Source organism: Syngnathus typhle, linkage group LG18, assembly GCF_033458585.1.
Source record: "Syngnathus typhle isolate RoL2023-S1 ecotype Sweden linkage group LG18, RoL_Styp_1.0, whole genome shotgun sequence".
NCBI classification, from domain to species: Eukaryota; Metazoa; Chordata; class Actinopteri; order Syngnathiformes; family Syngnathidae; genus Syngnathus; species Syngnathus typhle.
The window spans coordinates 8197469-8217717 of record NC_083755.1 but is presented as its reverse complement, the minus strand read 5'-3'; the positions used below and the strand labels follow the sequence as shown (position 1 = coordinate 8217717).

General features: G+C 44.5%; 4 protein-coding genes and 1 long non-coding RNA gene across 8 annotated transcripts; 1 reads left to right on the top strand and 4 right to left on the bottom strand.

Annotated features, from left to right (window-relative positions):
- Positions 1-1700: 1700 nt before the first annotated feature.
- Positions 1701-6184, bottom strand: ppp1cab (protein phosphatase 1, catalytic subunit, alpha isozyme b). Of its 2 annotated transcripts, XM_061304421.1 has the most exons (8): positions 5971-6184; positions 5763-5826; positions 4866-4997; positions 4398-4628; positions 3831-3935; positions 3098-3321; positions 2756-2890; positions 1701-2442 (listed from the first exon to the last, which is right to left on the bottom strand). In XM_061304421.1, exons 2-8 carry the CDS (start codon positions 5815-5817, stop codon positions 2347-2349), a joined length of 978 nt encoding a protein of 325 aa, XP_061160405.1. In that variant the 5' UTR covers positions 5818-5826; positions 5971-6184; the 3' UTR covers positions 1701-2346. The 2 variants fall into 2 exon arrangements, with proteins under 2 accessions (XP_061160405.1, XP_061160404.1); XM_061304420.1 differs by having other exon boundaries at positions 5763-6184.
- Positions 6185-6674: 490 nt separating this feature from the next.
- On the top strand, positions 6675-9173 carry pelo (pelota mRNA surveillance and ribosome rescue factor). The gene is made up of 12 exons (XM_061264162.1): positions 6675-6898; positions 7217-7309; positions 7374-7524; positions 7594-7684; positions 7751-7914; positions 7991-8051; positions 8153-8314; positions 8459-8505; positions 8570-8643; positions 8706-8777; positions 8858-8964; positions 9032-9173. Exons 1-12 carry the CDS (start codon positions 6858-6860, stop codon positions 9124-9126), a joined length of 1158 nt encoding a protein of 385 aa, XP_061120146.1. The 5' UTR covers positions 6675-6857; the 3' UTR covers positions 9127-9173.
- Positions 9174-9600: 427 nt separating this feature from the next.
- On the bottom strand, positions 9601-10863 carry LOC133142995 (progestin and adipoQ receptor family member 4-like). Of its 3 annotated transcripts, none has more exons than XM_061264706.1 (3): positions 10697-10863; positions 10144-10259; positions 9601-10034 (listed from the first exon to the last, which is right to left on the bottom strand). In XM_061264706.1, exons 1-3 carry the CDS (start codon positions 10861-10863, stop codon positions 9601-9603), a joined length of 717 nt encoding a protein of 238 aa, XP_061120690.1. The 3 variants fall into 3 exon arrangements, with proteins under 3 accessions (XP_061120690.1, XP_061120689.1, XP_061120691.1); XM_061264705.1 differs by having other exon boundaries at positions 10144-10362; positions 10701-10863; XM_061264707.1 differs by lacking the exon at positions 10144-10259 and having other exon boundaries at positions 10701-10863.
- A 1523-nt stretch (positions 10864-12386) lies between these two features.
- Positions 12387-12815, bottom strand: LOC133142996 (uncharacterized). Its single transcript, XR_009710336.1, has 3 exons — positions 12754-12815; positions 12627-12686; positions 12387-12555 (listed from the first exon to the last, which is right to left on the bottom strand). It is a non-coding gene; the product is annotated as an uncharacterized LOC133142996 (long non-coding RNA).
- Positions 12816-13022: 207 nt separating this feature from the next.
- cmn (calymmin) lies at positions 13023-14701 on the bottom strand. The gene is made up of 13 exons (XM_061264962.1): positions 14630-14701; positions 14489-14539; positions 14299-14325; positions 14169-14216; positions 14048-14104; positions 13920-13979; positions 13814-13846; positions 13693-13737; positions 13569-13607; positions 13440-13487; positions 13304-13372; positions 13156-13221; positions 13023-13081 (listed from the first exon to the last, which is right to left on the bottom strand). Exons 2-13 carry the CDS (start codon positions 14505-14507, stop codon positions 13023-13025), a joined length of 570 nt encoding a protein of 189 aa, XP_061120946.1. The 5' UTR covers positions 14508-14539; positions 14630-14701.
- Positions 14702-20249: the final 5548 nt, after the last annotated feature.

Here is a 20249-nt window from a genome sequence, read left to right as displayed (position 1 = left end):
AGAGCAGGTGACACTGTGCTGCTGGGCATGGCACCACGGCAGCTTTACACACTTTTTAATTATTAATACAGGTGGGACATCATTTAGGAGAAAACTGATTCGGAATAATAGGATTGCAGGTGACGCTGCAAGATGAACCTAGAATGCAATAATGTCATTACAGGTGCACTAAAAGTAATCTCAATAAAGTACTCCTAGGAACCAAATGAATGAACAGTTCTCAATAGCAAGCTGTTTTTGATTCCCATTCCTAATGGGAGTTCAGAATGTAATGTTTGCAATATTGAGGCTACCAGATTGGGCCCCTGGGGTCCCCCTAGGTTGTTCGCACCATTCCTTACACTTAAGGCTCCAATATAGAAGACGCTGGGGAGATGGCAGGAAAGCCAGACTGATCAAAAGCAACTTGAACAGCAAAACAAATTGAAAAGGAATTAGCGTTTGATTTTTTTTTTCCTAGACCGTTCATCCTCACGATGGTCACAGGTGACCTGATGCTTTTCATTCAATTATCTATTGAGTTTTCCTTTTGTGTTAGCATGATGCTAATGTACTGTTTTCATACCTCAAGACACCACTGTATAAGACGTTTTAAGAACTTGGCCCAATTGGAAAAAAAACATTTATGAACAAAACACTTTCCCTCTTTTTTGATAACTGTTTTGAGTTATTTACCACAGCTTTGTTGAATAGCATAATGACAGAAAAATAAATCGCTGTAAAACATCATACAGTATAAAAATACTCAAGTACTGATATACTTACTCTTCCCAGCACTGACATTTGTTTGATTTCATGGCATACATTTTCAATAGGCTCCCCACCGCTGTCTTTTTTAACCATTACATTTCATTCTACGCGTGTGTCGCATTATATTTAGAATAGAAATATCTAGTTGCGGACAGCCTGTGGGATTGCATGAGCGTAAACAAAATCCCTCTCCAGTTTCGCGATACCGCTCGTAAAACCAGGAAGGCCGCTCGATGGAGCGCATACCAGGACGCGTGTACAGTATTACGACCTGTTGCGGAGGCCAGGGTGGTTAACAGTCACTGGACACTCCATTAGGTACACATGGCCCGTCTAATGAAATCCAATGAGCTGTCAGCGGGATAGAAAATAGATTGTTCTTCAACTTAGATGACCGATTGACCACGGCTCAGTCCAGGCCAACACGTTAATATATAAAATGCAATACTATTATTTTGTGTCTTATTTTTATTGCCATTTAGTTTTATTTTCTGCGATGCTCACATGGACTTTATAGAATGCGATAGTTATTGCACTTCAATTCATGATTGCACTTACATTTTTCTAATTAATTGGCATTGCAGGCGTTAAGATAGTCATCACCCTGGCCTTCTTTAGCTGCTGTCACCTCTAACATTATTGGTCCATTTCGAAGGCTAAGTGATGGACAGAGCAGAGCGTCTTGGAAAAAGGCGTCGATGACAGCAAGATGAATGAATGCAAAGAGACGAGCAAATACCTAAGAAGGAAATGGGATCCTTTTTTGGGGGGATAAATATAGAATGTGTGACACTCTAGAGACACACCCTCCACCTACATAAATAGAAATACAGTAATACAATTTGTTCCCGGGAGTTACTCATTCTCTTCATTTGATATTGTCTTTCGATATTCATTCGTCAAGATGTGTTCAGAAATAATTGTTCCGAAAGAAACGTGAACAAACGTGATTCTATCTTCGATTCTCGCTTTATTGGTCAACTTGATGAACGACTACAAAACGAACTCACAAAAATCTCTTTCAAGTAATCAAATCTGTACAAACCTAAACTGTATGTTTTTGTTTTTTACAGCTCTGGCTCATATGAATCTGAAGAGTTGTGCATGTGTGTGCGCGTGGACAGCGTATGAGCTCACACGCACACACATGTGGAGATTTTACAGTACGGGGGACTAGGGAAAACAAAATACCCCCCCTCGAGGACACACGCGCCACCTACTGGCCGGGGTCCGCTGCCAAATTTTCAGTCAAATCGCTGCACAGTTGCGCTCGTCGGTTTCAACCTTTCCACAGGAAGAGTGGCAGGACAGCAAGAGGGGGGGGGGGAACAGTAGAAATTTCGAATACTCTCACACAACGCATACAACCCGCCTGACGTTTGAAAGCTCACCGGCACACGGAGGCGTACATTCGCTCGATTGCGCACTCGCTCGGACAATTTGTAACATTAAATGTTTTTAAGAAGTACAGATAAAAAAGGGAGGGGGAGGAAAAAAAGCCCTGGGTTACGATTTGATTTCTGGCTGTTTGGTGAAAGAAAGGAGAAGAGAGGTAGAGAGGGATGGGGGCAAAGGTCAAGGACTCAACTATTGCTGTCATTTCTTAGCTTTCCTCGGAGGGGTGACGGGACGTCCGGAGCCCATGCCGCCGCCCCCGCCGTAAAACAGCTTCTTGTCCGCAGGCTTGAGAATCTGGCAAGGAAACCAATAAAGCAAGGGGGTTGGTCATCCACCGAGCACAAATAAATAAATGGCTGTCTTAATATTTGATTCCAAACGTTTACGGAGTATGAGAAGACCGTTAACACCGATTTACATATTCCAGTGATCCAGCATTCTTACCTGTGAAAATGTTAATTTGCTGGTGTGCCGTCTTCCCTCATCCAACATCATCTTCTCAACTGACACTTCACACTTGATTTGAAAATATCCTTCCTGACCGAGTTGCCGGCCAACCGAGGTTTCGCGTCCAGAATTCTTAAGGGGAATCTTTCGGCTTGCTTACCTGGAACGAGCACATGAGGGTCTCGTCTACGCTCATCATGGCGCCGGCGTTGTCGAACTCGCCGCAGTAGTTGGGGGCGGAAAAAAGCGTGACCAGCTGCCTCTTGGCAAAAAACTCGTAGCCGTCCTCCACGACCTGAAACGCAGACGACTGGTTCAGTATTGAGGAACATTAAAACCATCTGATGACGGGTCAGTCAAAGGCAAGCTTTGCTGCCACCTACTGGCAGAAGGATTGCAATGAGTCTAAACCAGGGGTGCGTCAACCTTTTTTTAAGGACCAATTCTTTCAAACGTGCCGACATGAATGCGAGCACAGTTACAATTCTATTGCCAAGCCGACCTGATGGGCGCGGCAGATGAGGTCCATGTCGTGCTTGTGGAGGAACTTTGTGACCACGTCGGCGCCAAAGGTGAAAGAGACGCCGCGGTCGTTTTCGCCCCAGCCCAGCACGTCCTTGTCGGGGTCAGCCCACAGCAGGTCGCACAGGAGGCCCTGGTCGGGCACGTCGGTGGGGCGCATGACCCTTCGCACCTGCTCCATGGACTGCAGATCAGGAGACAGCCCTGCCGGAAAAGCGGAAAGAGAGTCACCTGCGCTGTGGGTTCACCTTATTTTCTCAACACGCACATGAGGACGTCCGGCGAGCACGTTGTGCACACTTTGTTTACTGTCCGGCGGAACAGCGCATGATCGGACGGTGGGGAGTGTTTACCCTCGCGATTATCGCCGAAGTCTGTTTACATATTCAGCAATGTGTGTGTTTATGGTTGAGACAGATAAGAGCTGCAGCAGACTATTTTTTCATATTTCAATCTTGCGCAGTCACAACATGAAAAAATGCTATCCGGCATTTGGATGATGATCATCTCAACAGAGTGCCTGGACCCAAACATTTTGACTTCATCCATGTATTTCCAAAGACATAACTGCTTCAGTGAGACTAGACAGTTGCGAGTCAAATGAAACGACAACGGCACCGGCCAGGCCTTGAAGGTCGGGAGATGACGCTGTTGACAGTCAACAGCCGGCTGCGATGAGCGAGTGAGCGTGTTTGTTGTTGTTGTGACGGTACCTCCGTGGCAACAGAAGATCTTCTCATCAACAATGGCGGCAACAGGCAAACAGTTGAAACAGTCAGTGAAGGTCTTCCACAGCTTTATGTTGTACCGCCTCTTACCTAAAAAAAAAAATAATCATAATAAATTCAATAAACACTCTTATCTGGCTGCCGATAAAATATCTCAAGGTTCAGTCTGTTGCGCCACACTATTAATGAATCGTTTTATGCAATCTGGACCGTAAACATGGGATGTGCTCACATCACTCGATCACGTGTAGCTTCAGGTTGGCAGTGTACCAATGCTGCTAACCACACACTAACAGCTGAGAACAAACTTTGAGGCTTTTCAGAAGAAAATGTCTTCTTTGTTCATGCACGACCAAGGCAACTCGCTTTTGCAACAACACTTGTTCTAAATTAAGAACATCGGAACCCCCGAGGCCGAGCATAGTTTCTGGGTGTTGTTGCCCGTTACAATCGAATATAAACTACACTCACAAATTAATCTGATCAAATGGAAAAAAAATTATAGATAGATCTATATATGAAATAAAAGAAAAAAGGGTGGGGTGGACTCACACTCATCATAGAAGCCATATATCCTGTTAATGGAGGCGCACTCGTGGTTTCCCCTCAGCAGAAAGAAGTTTTCTGGGTATTTGATCTTGTACGCCAACAACAGGCAGATGGTCTCCAGCGACTGCTTGCCTCGGTCCACGTAGTCTCCCAGGAACAGGTAGTTGCTCTCCGGGGGGAAGCCGCCGTATTCGAAGAGCCTCAGCAGGTCATAGTACTGCCCGTGTACATCCCCTATTGGTACAAAGATCGAGTATGCATTAAATATACAGTTCCTTGTTTAATTATTTTTTCAATTGATAAGTTTGTTGCTTAAAAGTATTTTTAAAAATGTGCTTTAAGGTTTCTCTAGAAAATTACCCCTGCAATAGATCGTAGCACATACTTGGGGTTTAATACCCTAGTAACAATTTCATCAAGACTGAGCACTAATTTGGCAGACATCCTCAAAGTCCCAAAGACAAGTCTGACCACAAATCTTGAGAGGCGCCTCGAGTTCGAGCAGGATCGGCTGGCTGAGGAAGATCTCCCTGGATTTGAGGCAAAGGCCCCGGATTTCGTTTTCTGTCAGCTGGACGTTTTTCCCAGGTCTGGAGCCTTTCACTGCAACCCAGGCAAACAGAGAGAGTGGGCGTGAGAAATCAACAAAAGACCTCCGACTAAACATGTTAAAAGACAAACACATTTTACAAAGTACAACATTTCAAACAATTAATGGCTAATACAATTTGTGTTGCAAAGCAGTGATTCTGAATTGGTGGGCATGGACTCAAACGTTTTATGGGTGGGACTGGGCTGTAAAAAATGACTTTTGGCTCATCGTCAAACTCAACTAGTGCGGTGTGTAAAAAGCCTCTCAAACGTTTTTATAGCACAATAATTCAGAATCATAATGGTCACAGTGGCACTTTTGGACGTTTTATATTTTTTTTATTTGAGAGGGGGGGCTTCTGGAACAGATCAAATACATTTAGTGAAATGTTAAGTGGGGCAGGACCCCAGAAAAACGCTAATAATTAGTTGTACTCAAGTGATTACGCGAGTTGTTTGCGTCGTGGTTTACTAGCACGAGGAAGGTATTTAAACGAATGTTATTTGAAGTATTTATATATGAATTTCAAGGACAGATTTATGATCAGAATAGAGCATTCCATGACCGTCTTTTCTTTTTTTCTAAAAGCTACTCGACAAACGGGAAAAGGGTTTGGGTTAAGTGAAAAGCGGTAAACTGTGCGTTAATTCGTCAATATGATTAGTGACAGTAAAGAACAGTTAAAACAGTAACAATTTACACAAATACTCCGTCGTTGTTTAGGTTAGTAAACTTAGCTAAAATGGCTACCTCAGTGGAAATCATCGAAGTCTTACCTTCCAGCAGACGCTGAATGATGGAATCAATGTTCAATTTGTCGGCCTCCGCCATGATATCTTTCTACTCAAATTAAAAAAAAAAAAAAAAAAACTTTAAGGGAGTTAGTGGTAGTGATAGTAGGGTCCTGAGAGACTGTGTTTTTTTTTCCGGCTCAACTTATTTAGCGATAGCGTTTAATCGGCTATCGTTAGCCAGCTAGCTAACCTTGGGGAAGAATGGGCTACCCAAACAGCGCCGCTCGGTACGAAATAGCAGACATTCACGTCGAAAACTGCGCCGAGTCAACTATTTCCCATTTGATATCCAAATTCAAATGGAATTGTGATGAATTGAGTTGTTTCTGCCGTGGCTGCTTAGCACCATGCCATCGACAAAAAAAATGACTGAATGAGCGCTATGTTGAAAGGTTGGGCGGAAATGGCGGAACAAGATGTCAGGCTCTTATTGGTCCGTTTGGCCAGGAGGCGGGAATAGTGGAATTCAATGTTCTTTGGAATGTCGGTTGTTCTGTGTCTCTCAGCATTTTGCGCTATACAAATCAATAATTTATTGATCGAATTAACATTATTATGTCGTACACGGACAATGTAACATTTAAGCAACTATATTTTTAGGTCTTTTTTTGTTTGTTGTGCCGTATAAAAGGACGGCTACGGGAGCCATATTGGATGTGCTGCCACATCCAGTAAACCAATAAACCAATAAACCCTTCACATTAATCAGTACCCAAAACGTAGCTCGCTATTAAAAAGATTGATGACCCTTCATTCAGACTATATGCAGCTAGCTTTTATTTTAGTCAGCTGTCATGAACCACCTCCAATATGTCGATTAAATTGACGTACGACTTTGCGCTCAACAGCGGATCTTTACGCTAAAGTCACCGCCCATTCGTTTTTTTTTTTTTTTTTCATTCACGGTGAGGCGATGACGTCACTCATGGACGCTACCACTGTTCATTTTGTGTTTCTTTTCCTGTCCGAAGTTAATTCATTTTCAAACTGACAGCAAGTATTAAGATCATCATGAAGCCAGACGCTGATAAATCTTCGTGAATTTTCTTTTGAAAACTGCGTAGAACATCAGCGATCATGAAGCTGCTCCATAGAGATATTGAAAAAGATAACGCCGGGTAAGTGAGCTGTCCGGCTGGCGAGCTAAGGTAGCTAGCTACCGCAGCTAGTCCTGCATGCGAGTCTACTGTATTTTCACAGCTGGTGCCCACGTGCCAGCACGTTTGTTGACTTTAGGTGACGAAAATAAGACACCCACGAAGAGGGAAGCGCATGCATAAAATCAGGCTTGCCAGCTTGGATGTAAACTAAACTGTACTCCAAATCATACTGCAGTGATGCTAATAAAGTATTTGTTGACATGAGGGAAAACCTCGCTAGTGTGAGTGACGTGTTAAGTGACATCACCATCAGTGATCGGCCATGCACTTTTGCAGTCAGGTGACTCTGATGCCAGAAGAAGCAGAGGACATGTGGCACACCTACAACCTGCTGCAACAGGGGGACAGTTTGAGAGCGTCCACTATAAGGTAGCCCTATGTTGCATGCAATATGTCTGATATAATACTGACTTTTTTTTTTCTGACCTTGCAGAAAAGTACAGACAGAATCCACCACAGGAAGTGTGGGCAGCTCCAGAGTTAGGACAACTTTGACGTTATGCGTGGAGACCATTGACTTTGACACTCAGGCATGCCAGCTGAGAGTCAAGGGCACCAATCTTGAGGAGAACCAGTATGTCAAGGTCAGCATTTATTTTATTTGTTATTTATTATCCATAAATGTTTTGCCTAATGTTGCGTTTACTCATCAGATGGGGGCGTACCACACTATTGAGCTGGAGCTCAACAGGAAGTTCACGCTTGCTAAAAAGAGCTGGGACAGCGTTGTGTTGGCCAGAATCGGTAAGCGGCAAACAATCAGCAACTTTAAAAAAATGTGACTGATACATTCACGGCCGTGCGTTGCAGACGAGGCCTGCGACGCCACGCAGAAGGCGGACGTGGCCGCCGTGGTGATGCAGGAGGGCTTAGCCAACCTGGTGCTGGTGACCCCCGCCATGACGCTTCTGCGGGCCAAAGTGGAGCTCACCATTCCTCGCAAGCGGAGGGGGAGCTGCACCCAGCACGAAAAGGTGCGTCCGTACTGCGAGTTGTTTCATGCGCGCAGTCGCATGGACGTATGTGAGCTTGCTTGGCATCTCCTCACAGGCTTTGGAAAGGTTCTATGAAGCAGTCATGCAGGCCATACTTCGCCACGTTCACTTTGATGGTAAGACTCAACAAATCTTCAGTTCATTTTAGGTTTATCCCAAAATTGTGAGTAGTTTGCATTGTGCTGTTGTCATGTTAACTCACTTGCTTGTTCCTCAGTGGTGAAATGCATCCTGGTGGCTAGTCCGGGTTTCGTGAAGGACCAGTTCATGACGTACCTTTTTAAAGAGGCCGTGCGACAGGACAACAAGATTCTGCTGGAGAACCGACCCAAGTTCATGATGGTCCATTCGTCATCTGGTCACAAGTACTCCCTCAAAGGTACAAATGGATCGCTTTTTACATATATATCAGAAGCAGGTTTGACATAAAATAGTCATTAATTGTTGTAAATAAAAATATAGTGTATTATACCGCCCTCGTGTGGCCAAGGCATAGCATAACCTCCTGCTTCTTGTCTTGCAGAAATCCTTTCAGACCCCACAGTGACAAACAGGCTGTCAGATACCAAGGTGACATTCCTCTCTTTCTATTATTTGGCTTTTGTTGACTTTAATGCAATATTTCAAATTCCAGGCTGCCGGAGAGGTGAAAGCCCTGGAGGACTTTTACAAGATGCTCCAACATGAGCCTGACCGAGCTTTTTATGGGTGAGCATTGATTGCTTTTGAACGCTTTTGTGATGAATTCACATCGCCGCGCTTGCTCATAGAGTCGCTCACGTGGAAAGGGCCGCAGAAGCCCTCGCCGTCGACACTTTACTCATCAGTGATAAGCTCTTCAGGTAAGAGGTGTTTCTCAACCTTGTCTCCACACCAAAATACAAACTATTTACTCACCAATGTAAATTGTTTGGCTGTGCAGGCATCAGGACGTGGCTACGAGGGCACGCTACGTTCGCCTTGTGGACAAAGTGAAAGACAGCGGAGGCAATGTCAGGATATTCTCAAGCCTTCATGTCTCCGGTGAACGTAAGTTGAAGCTGAAGACATTTTTCAACGCAGCTCAAAGCCCCAGTCATTTTACCTGTTTGTTTAGAATTGACCCAACTGAGCGGAGTGGTGGCCATCTTGCGCTTTCCCATCGCCGAAGTTTCCGAGGGCGAAGAGGACAGCAGCTCAGATGATGACTGAATATGAAAATACAGCTGATTAATAAAAAATAAATAAAAACAGCGCAACCCGTGTCACTTCATAGTTTTCCATCTCTCCTCCTCGAAGAAAACGGACACAAATAAGATGCAAAAATATATACTTTATTATGCCATGTTTAAAAATAACTTTTTTTTACGGCTACTGTACAAATCAAGTAAGCAGGATGTTTTTTTGGTTTTTTTTCCCCCATGTGAATTCCACTGCCCAGTTGTGATAGAGGTTAAACAGCAAGATCACCTTTTGGGCTAAAGTGCTTCTTTTTACACTTCCATTTTCTTCAGGGATCACTTTGGACCTAGGCCAAGGTTAACCTCCTGAAGATCTAGATCACAACATGCACTACAGGTTTCTGCAGATTTAATGAATAGCTTGCCTGTTAATGGATGAGTAATCCAAATGTGATTATTAAAAGGTCAAACTCCTCTGAAAAGTGTTGCGCAATCATTTATGGGGTCACTCTGCAGGACACTGGTAGTTCCTGACCCAGGTCAGATCTTCCAACGTGCCCCAGTGGAGATAAATGATGGAGCAGATAACCATGACATGCATGATCTGGTGACTGTTACCCCAGTTGTCAAAAAGGCCCGGGACGAAGCGCTCGGGGACCTGGACCACGTTCACCAGCCCCCCCAGCACGGCCAGAGAGTCCATGATGAGGAAAAGGCGCAGTGAGTTTGGGCTGCCCGCCCCGCTGCCGTACACGCGAAACAGGAAGAGGCTGAAGCGGAACACTGCTTGCCATACGAAGGCCCGCAGGCGCAGGACGTTGGTGCGAGCCGTGGTGGCGCAGTAGATGCAGTAGGCCGACAAGAAGATGTAGGCCAGCAAGGCGGCCTGCTGCACCGTCGGGAAGCAAAGCAGCGTGATGTGGATGATGGGAAGTGCGCCTGGTGGCAAACACGAGCGTGAGGTGCTAGCTTTGTAGTTTTCATTGTGTTTATTTGCATTTGGTTTGTAGCTTATTTTCTTCAATGGAGGTCCAACAAGAAGACCCACCTAGCGTGTTGACCAAGCACACGCCGAACATGTCCAGCGAGAGAAGGGTGTCGTACACGTGCTCCCCTCCCACGTGGTTCATGAACACGTGGTAGAGCACCGAGCCCACCGTGGGGCTGAGGCAGGCCAGGTAGTGGACCACGCCGATCCACACGTTGTCCACCTCTCTCCAGGGGATGCTGAAGGGAAGCAGCACCAGGAACAGGAAGAAGGGGATGCCTGAGAAGAAAAAAAAAAAAAAAAGCACTTGACCCATGAAGAACCTGATTGAGGTTAGGAGAAAATAGAGTGTGCAACGATACTTCAACTTGACCGGGCACTTGAGCCACCTGAACGCATTTCCACACTCATCTGATAAAGACCCAGTTAGCGGCGGGATATTTCCAGGCCAGGGATTCCCGGGACAGATTACAGCTAATCCCATATCCTCATTACACGCTGCTGTCCAGTCATCTTTGAAAACTAGCAACAAGTGAGAGTACAGCAGACATCTGCAAGTTTGCACCACGCCACCTGCAAGAACCTGCAGCTAACAGAAGTAACAAAAAGTCACTCACCATGACTGTAGATGTTGCCCAGCTCATTGTGCATGTAAAAAAGACTCCGTACGCACTCGTGAGCACTGGACACGGGCCGGTAGCCGGTCAGCACGTATTTGTTGAACTGCAGGTGCGACGGAGTTTTGGTGAAGTCCAACAGCCGCGGCCCCGGGTGAACCATCCTGACCCTTTGCCCGGACGCCCGGCATCCTACGCTAGGCCTGGCCGTGGCACTCTGCAAGCCATGGTTCAGCTCAGGTGGCAGGACGGCGGGACACTCGGAAGGTTGGAGATGCACGCTCGCTGGCGGTCGGAGCCAATCAGCACACGCTTCTTTATTCTTCTTAAGGATAAAGCTGCGCTAATCCTCACTGAAAAGGAGCGCCCGTTTGCGGCCGCCCCGCTTTAGCAAATAGGTCCAACGCACCTCGTTGGAAATAGATCATTGGATACTGAACGGACGCAGATGGTATTTATATTTTACGTGAACATAAATCGAAATGACAAAAAATGACAATGTTATATTTGAACAAAGGACAAAATAGCACCAACATTAGTTATACCTTTCCAGTTATGCCACTTTTTAATTTGATTTCAAAACGCAATATGGATTTGCCTTGATGCTAGCCGAACTTGCCTTGTTACAAATTGCAGAGCGCACACACAAAAGCTGGAATAGGTCTTGAATTTTAATCACGCAAATACTGTACAATAACACCACATTCTTTCCATAAGTAGTAAAATAAAACCATGCAAAATAACTTAGCATTTTGTTTTTCTATAGAAAGGCAAAAGTGATTCAATTCAAAAACACTAACAAGGTCCCATTATTTGTTTGCATGTATGGTGACCAGTGACCACAGAAGTGCAGGATAGAAAGATGAGCTTTTTTTTTTTTTTTTTACATACATATAATACACAGATAAGATGGCAAGTCGATATCTAAAAGGTTACGTAAATAAGCTCTAATGGACGACAACTATCTTACAATGACACATGGGAATAAAGGAGATGACAGCAGTGTCCACCTGTGTGGAAGAAGACCGATTAATCCTTTTCGATTTTTAGATTGCTAAATCACTTCTTACCTTAGTAGCCACTGTTCCCAAAGAAGCCGTTCAAGTCGTATTTAGCATTCTTTGGTCCTGAAGACAAAATGGCACATAAGTTGAAGGGTTTTTTTTTTTCTTTTCAAATTCAATTTGTGCATCTTGCCTTGAGGGTGAAAATGCAACTTGAGCTGCTGCTGGATGTGAAGCTGCCGCGGCATCTGCTCCGGGTCGTCCGGCTGCTCCGGGTCTCGGCCGGCGTCAGGGTTGAACGCCAGGCCGCCGGCGCCCGCCAGGTCGGAGGAGAGGTCGTCCGCTCGCCCGGAGTCCAGCGGCAAGGGACTGGGTGCGGCGGGGAGCGAAATCACTGTGCAGAGAAAATGAAGCTTTTCTGTTTTTGTTTAACATGAAATATGGAAACTTGGAAATGTATGTTACCTTCGGGCTGCAGTTTGGTTCCACTTATGTAACCCATATTTTCTAAAATAAAATACAAAAAGTTAACAGGGAACACCCGTTTCCTTCAAGGAGGACATACCGTTGGTGTTCTCAGCTGGAGCTGGCTGGGAGTCATAAGGTGAACCTGTCAAAAGAAATACTATCAGTTACATTTCAAGTTTGCCTTCCAACTTCTCTACCTGATCGGCCGTCCGATGCCGATTGGAGAGGCTGGCCTTGGTGGTGTGCCAAATTATCTGCTAAAAGAACAAAATTAATCAAATTCTACACTATTTTTTCCTCTGGGAGAGCAAACAAACCATGTTTCCCAGCAGGCTTCCCTTTTCCACCGTGACCTTGTGGTCCAACAAACACGTCACCACCACCTTAGCAATCACATAAAAACATGTTCAAACAAAAACAACCCTCCCCAAAAGTTCTATTTGAAGGACCTCACCATAGTTCACATTTGGTCCAAATCCGAGAGGACCTGACTGATATGGTAAGCCCGCGGGCCCTGTGGGGAAAATAAATACAAGTAATAAATGTCAACTTTATTGCTTTATTTCCTGCAAAAAATTCACCATATTGTCCGGCACCAGGAGACTGGAGCTGAGGGGCAAAGCCAACAGGTTGAACATCGTGGGGCATTCTTCCATAACCTGCAGAAGGAATGGCCATCAGGACCAAAACAAGACATTTCCGTGTGCCCAAACTTGACTCACCATATTTGCCAGCCATGTGTCCATTATTGCCGAGACCTAGAAGATGGCCAATGCCGCCGTATCCTGAGAAGAAAGGCTTGGTTGAGCATTTCCAACTCATCTAGCTCAAGAAATTCAGGCATACCATACTAACCTCCGCCATTATTTAATGTTTGAGGGTTTCCACCGAACTGCAAGCCACCAATGCCTGGATGATCAAAAGAAGACATTACAATTCGCCAAAGCATTTTAAAAAGAAATTTGGAATGACCAAAAACTTACCAAACTTGGCGTTGGCTTTCTCAGGCCCCATCCCAGCCTGACCCCCGTAAGGCAAGCCCTCCATTCCTGACGCGGGTGGGACAAAATGGTGCCGCCGTCACAATGTTTTCTTTTTTCCTGTCTGACCTACACATAAGATTTGACGTACCACCGTACACCGGGCCTTGTTTTCCATTAGGACCGAGGCCAACTGGTTGTGGCTCAGGCTGATTTGAACCTGCAGGAAAAAAAAAAAAAGTCAGCCTAATCAAATTTAACCTCACAATTGAGGTGCGGAGTCTTACCATCTACCCCAGCTGGGGGGCCGTTGTAAGGCACTTGCACCCCACCACCTGCAAATTCGGCAGAAATTTAAAACAAAACAAAAAAATCTCACTTTGAAATTCTCAAGAATAGAGTCCAATTGATCACACCTGATTTTGCATCGCTTGTTGGAACACTGTGGCCAAGATCTAAAAAAGTTCAAACCATATTATACATCTATTTTGTGATGAAACTCATCCTCATTAGCTTTCCAAAGCTGATTAAGTTACATACTAGCATAGTTAGGCTGGACACCAGCAACCTCGCCATTTGGATAACCTGGGGGGGGGGGGGGGGGGGAATCTGTATTGTCAACACACTACTTTGACGAGGTCGTTTAATGCATCAACTTTACCTGCTTGAGAATGTTCACCAGGACCTGCATTTCCTATAAATAAAGATTTCATGTTTATTGACATTGCACGTATTTTAGTTACAAATATAAAATTCCAAATATTGACCTGGGTAAGCGTTTCCCTTGACATAGCCAGCTCCTCCAAGGTTGGCTTCTGGTCTGTAAACTGAGGAAACGTATAAAAAAATGGAATTTTTTTTTTGGGAGGGGTGAGGGACTGACTGGAGTACTCACTTGGTTGTTGGCCTGCGCTGGGATATCCAAAGCCTCCATATCCATTGTTAGCATAACCTTTCAATGCATAGATTCGTCATTTTAATGTTTTTAAAAGTCGAGTGACATAAATGTGATTTACCAGGTTTGATGCCAAATCGGTTGGGAACACCTGCTCCTGCGCCGTAACCTGGTAAATAGAAACTATGATGAGGAAAGTTACATTTTACTTTTATATATGAATATATTAAAAAACAAAATCCACAAAGTACCTTTGGTGTTGGTCCCTGCTGCTCCTGCTTTATAGGTTCAGGACAAAAAAGAACTACTCAGACGCTAAATGCAAATGAGTCCTATTTACTAACTTTTGTGATTATTCAAAAGACAAAACATTTAACCTACAAATGCTTAGTAAATCACATGACAAGGATAAAACTGGACATCTTGAATTATAATTTTCACCTGGTCTTGGTATTTTCATCCACTGTCCATTTGGACCTCCTGGGCCACAGTCTACAAAAAAAAAAAACAGCAATTATATTACAATAGTAAATAAAAGATGTTTAAAAAAAATTACATTTTCCAAACAAATGAGAAGTTTACCAGGTTTTCCAGATTTGGCTCCTTGGCCCTTGGATATTGGAAGTCCTCCTCCATTCTCTAAAATTCAGGATAAATTTCAAAGTTAGTGCGTATTTATTTGTTTTTCTAACATGTGATTTCTGGATGCAAGTGAATTATTTGACATTGCAGACCATGCAGCGAGCACATTCCAAGTATCATGTCAGGCATCTCAATCCTAAATCAAAATGTTATACAGGTTTATTGGCACATTGACGTCGGCAAGCAAATTGTAATTTCTCACTAACTCCAACTAAAAACCCATTTAACCTCAGAACCAGCAAAATAATATTTGGCCATTCAAACATGCAGTATTGAATTCAGGATTCAGTTAGTGAACCAGTGCACCCCTGAAAGTTTGACACCTTTGACCATCCGCCTGTCAGTTGCTTCCTCAGTCTCCAGACGTTGGACTTGCTCCACCTTCAGGTCTACTCGAGGCTTTTGCTGGGGATGGATGACGTTCTTTGAACCCGCCGCAGCGTAACCCTCACCGTCGACGCCCACCCCAAATGCATCATCGTGGGCCTCGGGACTTTTTTGCGTGAGCAGATCGCCGCCAAACACATAACCTAGAGGCCATACATCTTGTCAACGTTCTGCTAAGCCCTCAGCGAGACTGTTTGACACCCTTAACCCAAGTAATGACTTGATTTTGGCTAAAGTAAGACGTGGGACATCCTGGTACTTGCCTACAGGTCTACCTCCTGCCGGTCCAGCTTCGTAAGGCTTCAAACCTTTGTCCAGTGGTTTCATGTGCGCTGAGCCAGAAGAAGATTCGGGCCCAAACTTGGGCTCTTTGCCTTGAGGGAAAATAGGCGCATGTCTCGGCATAACCTGCGGCTGAATGTAATTTTTTCCTTGTGGCACAGGCGAGGGCAGCTTCTGGTACTGGTCTTGGGTGACCATTACAAGCCGGCCACTGGTGGGCTCAGGCGGAGGCAGCGCGTCACCTTGACCTTTTGGGGCACCTGGTATCTTTGGCCCTTTACCATATGGAATCTGGCCAAATCCTGTTTAAAAAAAAAGTGTTTGTCCTAGCATGCTATTTAGGCTAATATGTCAGCCAGAAAGTTGACGGATCTTACCAGAATTTGGTGGTTTCGCTGGTTGGTTTGCTATGCCAGCAGAACCACCAAGACCTGTAAATATAAATCCATCAAGTCATCCAAGATATCACCATGCAGGGAGAGCACCTAACCTTGCCCAGGTGTCGCCGGTCCAACGGCTTTATGGCCCTGAGGTCCGAATCCTCCTGCTCCATATCCTGAATAAAGTGGTTTATATTTATTGTAATACCAAGAAGCGCTTTAGGGTTTATATTAATAGGCTGTCACCATGGGGTTTGGGTCCATATCCTTTTGTGCCACCAGCTCCAGCTCCATAACCTTCAACCAAACAATTATTAAGACGCCATTTTATTTTCGATCAGAGTTAATGTTAAATGTCTACCAGTAGGTTTGGCTCCGTATCCAATTGGGACAACTCCCGGTGCGTAACCTTGATTTGAAAAGATCCACATGTGCTTAGTGCTAATTGGGCTTCACTTACGGTCCCTTCTCAAAACCTTAAGATGGTCGTACCTCCTCTGTTTAGTCCGTATCCTGAAAAACAGTGGAATTTACTTTTAGAACCATATTTTTGAATGTACACATTTTGAATATTAAAAATACGACTCACCATTTGGCTTGACACCATTTCCATATCCTTAAAAAAAAAAGTGAAAATACAATTACACTGATGAATAACTTAAAGAGTCTTGTACCTAATATACAAATTTTGGATATGTCGTATATCTACCTGGCTTTACAGGATAGCGAGTGCCACCGTTGGGGTATCCATAACCTTCAAAATAAAAAAATAAAACCATGAATTTGCTGTGCCTCCAGTGCCATTGCATGCAGCTCACTCACCGTTGGGGACAGCGCCTTGTCTGTTGTGTCCGCCCGCTGCGCCGCCATATCCTGAACATTGAAAATGATCAACTTTGCTCCGACGAGCGTCTCAAGATGTACCAACCTGGTTTGGGTCCTTTGATTCCTACACTTCCGTACCGCCGTCCCAGGCTCATCCCAGCACTGCCGTAACCGCCGGTGTAGCCTAAATACACACAAATGGAACGTCTTTCATTTTTCCACAGTAGGAGAAATCCATGAGGAGCAACTTGGACTTACCACCTATTGGTAGTGTACCGGAAGTACCATACGCTGAACTGGAAAGAGAAATTGACATACCGTTGGCCTGGTTCCTGGCAGGCTGAGGCAGTCCCTGACCATGGGCCGCTCCCACACCCGCACCTTAATGGGAATCGATTACAAGATAACGTTGACCTCCCCACAAGAGAACAGTGGAGGAATTTCATCACCTGCTCCATAGTAAGGCTGGCCGTATCCTTTCACGGGTTTTCGTTCAGGACCCCCCGGGCCTGTTAAGTACAATACGCAAAATATGAAAAGCGGACGAGGCTTACGATGGGGGTTTTCTCGCCGAAACGTTACCATTGCTTCCGGCTCTCTTTGGCAGACCAGCCTTTGCTCCATATCCTGACAAAGAGCCATTGAGTCAATTAATAATTGGCCAACGGCATCTCTGAACAAGGTTGCACAATTTGGCACCTCTGCACCTTAAGGGAATCTTACCGTAACCTTTACTGGCAAGCCCGCTGTGTGCATAACCTACAACGGGTGTAAAATTGAATTTCACTCAAGTTAGAATACTTTGACACTCACTGCTCACTCACCATTTGGCTGAACTCCACCAAGCGCACCAGTTGTAGGACCGTAACCTAACAGAACATTAGATTTTTTTAAAAAATGTTTCATTAGTTGCTCAAATCTGACAACCCACCTTTCATCTGACCTTTGTTTCCATTCTGGGGGCCGGCAGCAGGACCTCCGTAACCTTTACCATAGGATACGCAAATTTTGCATGAATGCATAATTTAAAAAAAAGGCAGCTGTAAAAAAATTTTTCCTTCTCCAAAATTACCATGGCCTTTATTTCCTTGGCTAGCAAATGCACCGGCGTGAGCTCTGTAGCCTGCAATGTGAACATCAAAAAATTGCCGGGGCGTTCGTACAGTGACAATTTCCAAGGGGAAGCGTACCGTTGCCTTTCAGTGGATGGTGGTTGGTGGCACCAGCATGGCTTCCATATCCTGCAACACAAAAATATTGCTTCTCCTGGACTATTTTCAGCCCTATCACTTCAAACGGCAACAGAATCAAGTCTTTTTCTTTCTTTTTACAACGAATGTTTAGTTTGCATTACCTTGCGGCCACCCTCCTTGACCTCTCCCGTTGCCTTCAAAAGAATTGTCCATTATTCAAAGCAGCCCTCAAACGGACAAATCAATAAACCAACCTTTTGTTCGGCCTCCGTGGCCCATCCCGGCAACTCCTCCGTGGCCTTTGAGTAAAAACACCCAAACTAATATGAGCTTCATCTTAAGTCCCGTTGCTTTTATTTTCATGTTACCTTTATGAGGGTATCCATTTTGTGTGCCCATTGGTATCCCAACACCTCTTCCTACAGCAAAAGGCCATCATTGGCTGCAAAAATGTGTAAATGTGCTGCCAGACTCACCATTAAAGTGCGCTTCATGGCCATTAGGAACACCAGACACTCCTGCAGCGTAACCTTCAAGCAAGCACAAATTATCTCGTCATTTTAAATCATTGTTCGTGCCCAGCGAGGACTTTTAGGAAGTAATAGTGGAAGTCAATGCAGCGACTGTGGACAGGTAGTAATCTCCGACTCGCGGTGAGATGTTAAATTTCGACGGCTGCTGCCACTGAAGCTGGAGTGCCTTTGATTCGGAGGAAAACCAGAATACGCAGCTGAAAGGACAACAGGGGTTGCTAAGATTTCCGGTTCACAGGATGGCTTGAAATTTGACAGGTAAACCCAAGCGGTTGAAAATGACATTTATCTCAACTCGGAGCAAGTTACAGGAATAATTGGTACAAGGCCGCAACAAGTATGCTGGCAGAAGACCATGGGACACGAGTTCATTTACAAAAAATAAAATGACATTAGTGGGGTTATCACACCAAATTGGGAGAGAGAGTAGGATTTTTTTTTCCATTTCGCAGGAGAGCGATTTAAAGTACAATGATTTGACCCCCAGTGGCTGGCACTATTATTAGATTTTTTAGATGTCTAAAATATAATGAATGGAAATTTACTGCTCACACATTTGACACTGAAACTGCTAACTAATTCCCATTAAAGTAGTAATGCCGCTGGTTATTTCCACACTTAACTTCCATATTCTCCAAGTGGGTCTCCCACACCTCACATCGAGTTTGCAATTTATTCAAGTGTTATTTTGCGTACTCACCCCCAGTATGCACACACTGTACCAGCCACAGGATCAGCACACTCTGCAACACCAAGCGTCCACCCATGCTGGGACCTGAAGAGTGGGAAAAGGCCTGAAATTATTTTTTTTTCTTCCCTAGAGGAGAACGAGGTGAAGATGTGTGCAATACAGCCAGATGTGAGGGTCTCATATACACTCTGGCTGCAAGGGCTCCTCCCCCAGTCTCCCAGCCATCACCCCCCTGAATCCACACCAAAGTCGTAAGCACGTTCACGCAAAGTGACCAATTAGGCATTTAAGGCACATTTACACTTTTGAGAAAGTGTGAGAAGCAAAGAGAGGGAGTTTGGACAGTGACTAATGACCTCTGCATGGAATCACTCATGTTTGTTGAGATGATAAAGGTGTCTCCAGGGAGCATATGAAAATGAAACCATAAAGAACCTAGAATTGAACCTTGAGGCACACCGCATGCTTCAAAATGCACCATAAAAGTGTTGAAAATGAGCAGCCCACATGACGAGGAGCCCAGATATGACACCATAGAAACCATGAGGGAGATCTTTGAGTTTCCATGGTGTCACCGGTGCCCCACTTACGCACATTTGAAAGCAAGCAAAATGAAAGAGTAACTTAAAAGCCGACAAAATCTCACCTTTAACTTAGATTCCTCACTGGAAGCCCAAATCCTCATCTTATGAGGTCAAGGAGAGGTCAACGTCTCACCTCCTTCTCTGCCCAAACCTCTCACATACTTGGCTTCTGCAACTCAAACTCGGTCAACACAAAGCATACGACATCTAAAAGGACTTCAAGTGGCTATAGATGACGCAAACATGTGAATAAGAAACAAAATTAAAACAGTTGACAAATAAATCAGCCTGGATTTCAGCCACAAAAGAAATCTCAGGGAACGTCAGACGTTTAAAAAAACAACAACTATCAATTGGGTTACATTTTCCGAACTTCATGTTTTATTGCTACTCATTAGCAAACTACATTATTTGGGGGTTCTAGAATTCCTCAGCTGTCTGATAAAAAAAAAAAAGTCCAGCATTGTCTGATGTTCCTCTTTCAAAGAATGTCACACATGGGCGTCTCTGCAAAGCTCGCCAACTTGTTTGCTTGAAAGCCGACAAATTAACACGTAGCAAATCTGCACTGGAGATTTTCAGGTTCCCCAAAAATCTCTCCTTCAAGCTGATCATTTTTAACAATTTTTTTGTTGTTTATTTATATTGCAAGTGCTGTACAAGGGTGACATTTAAATAATTCCTG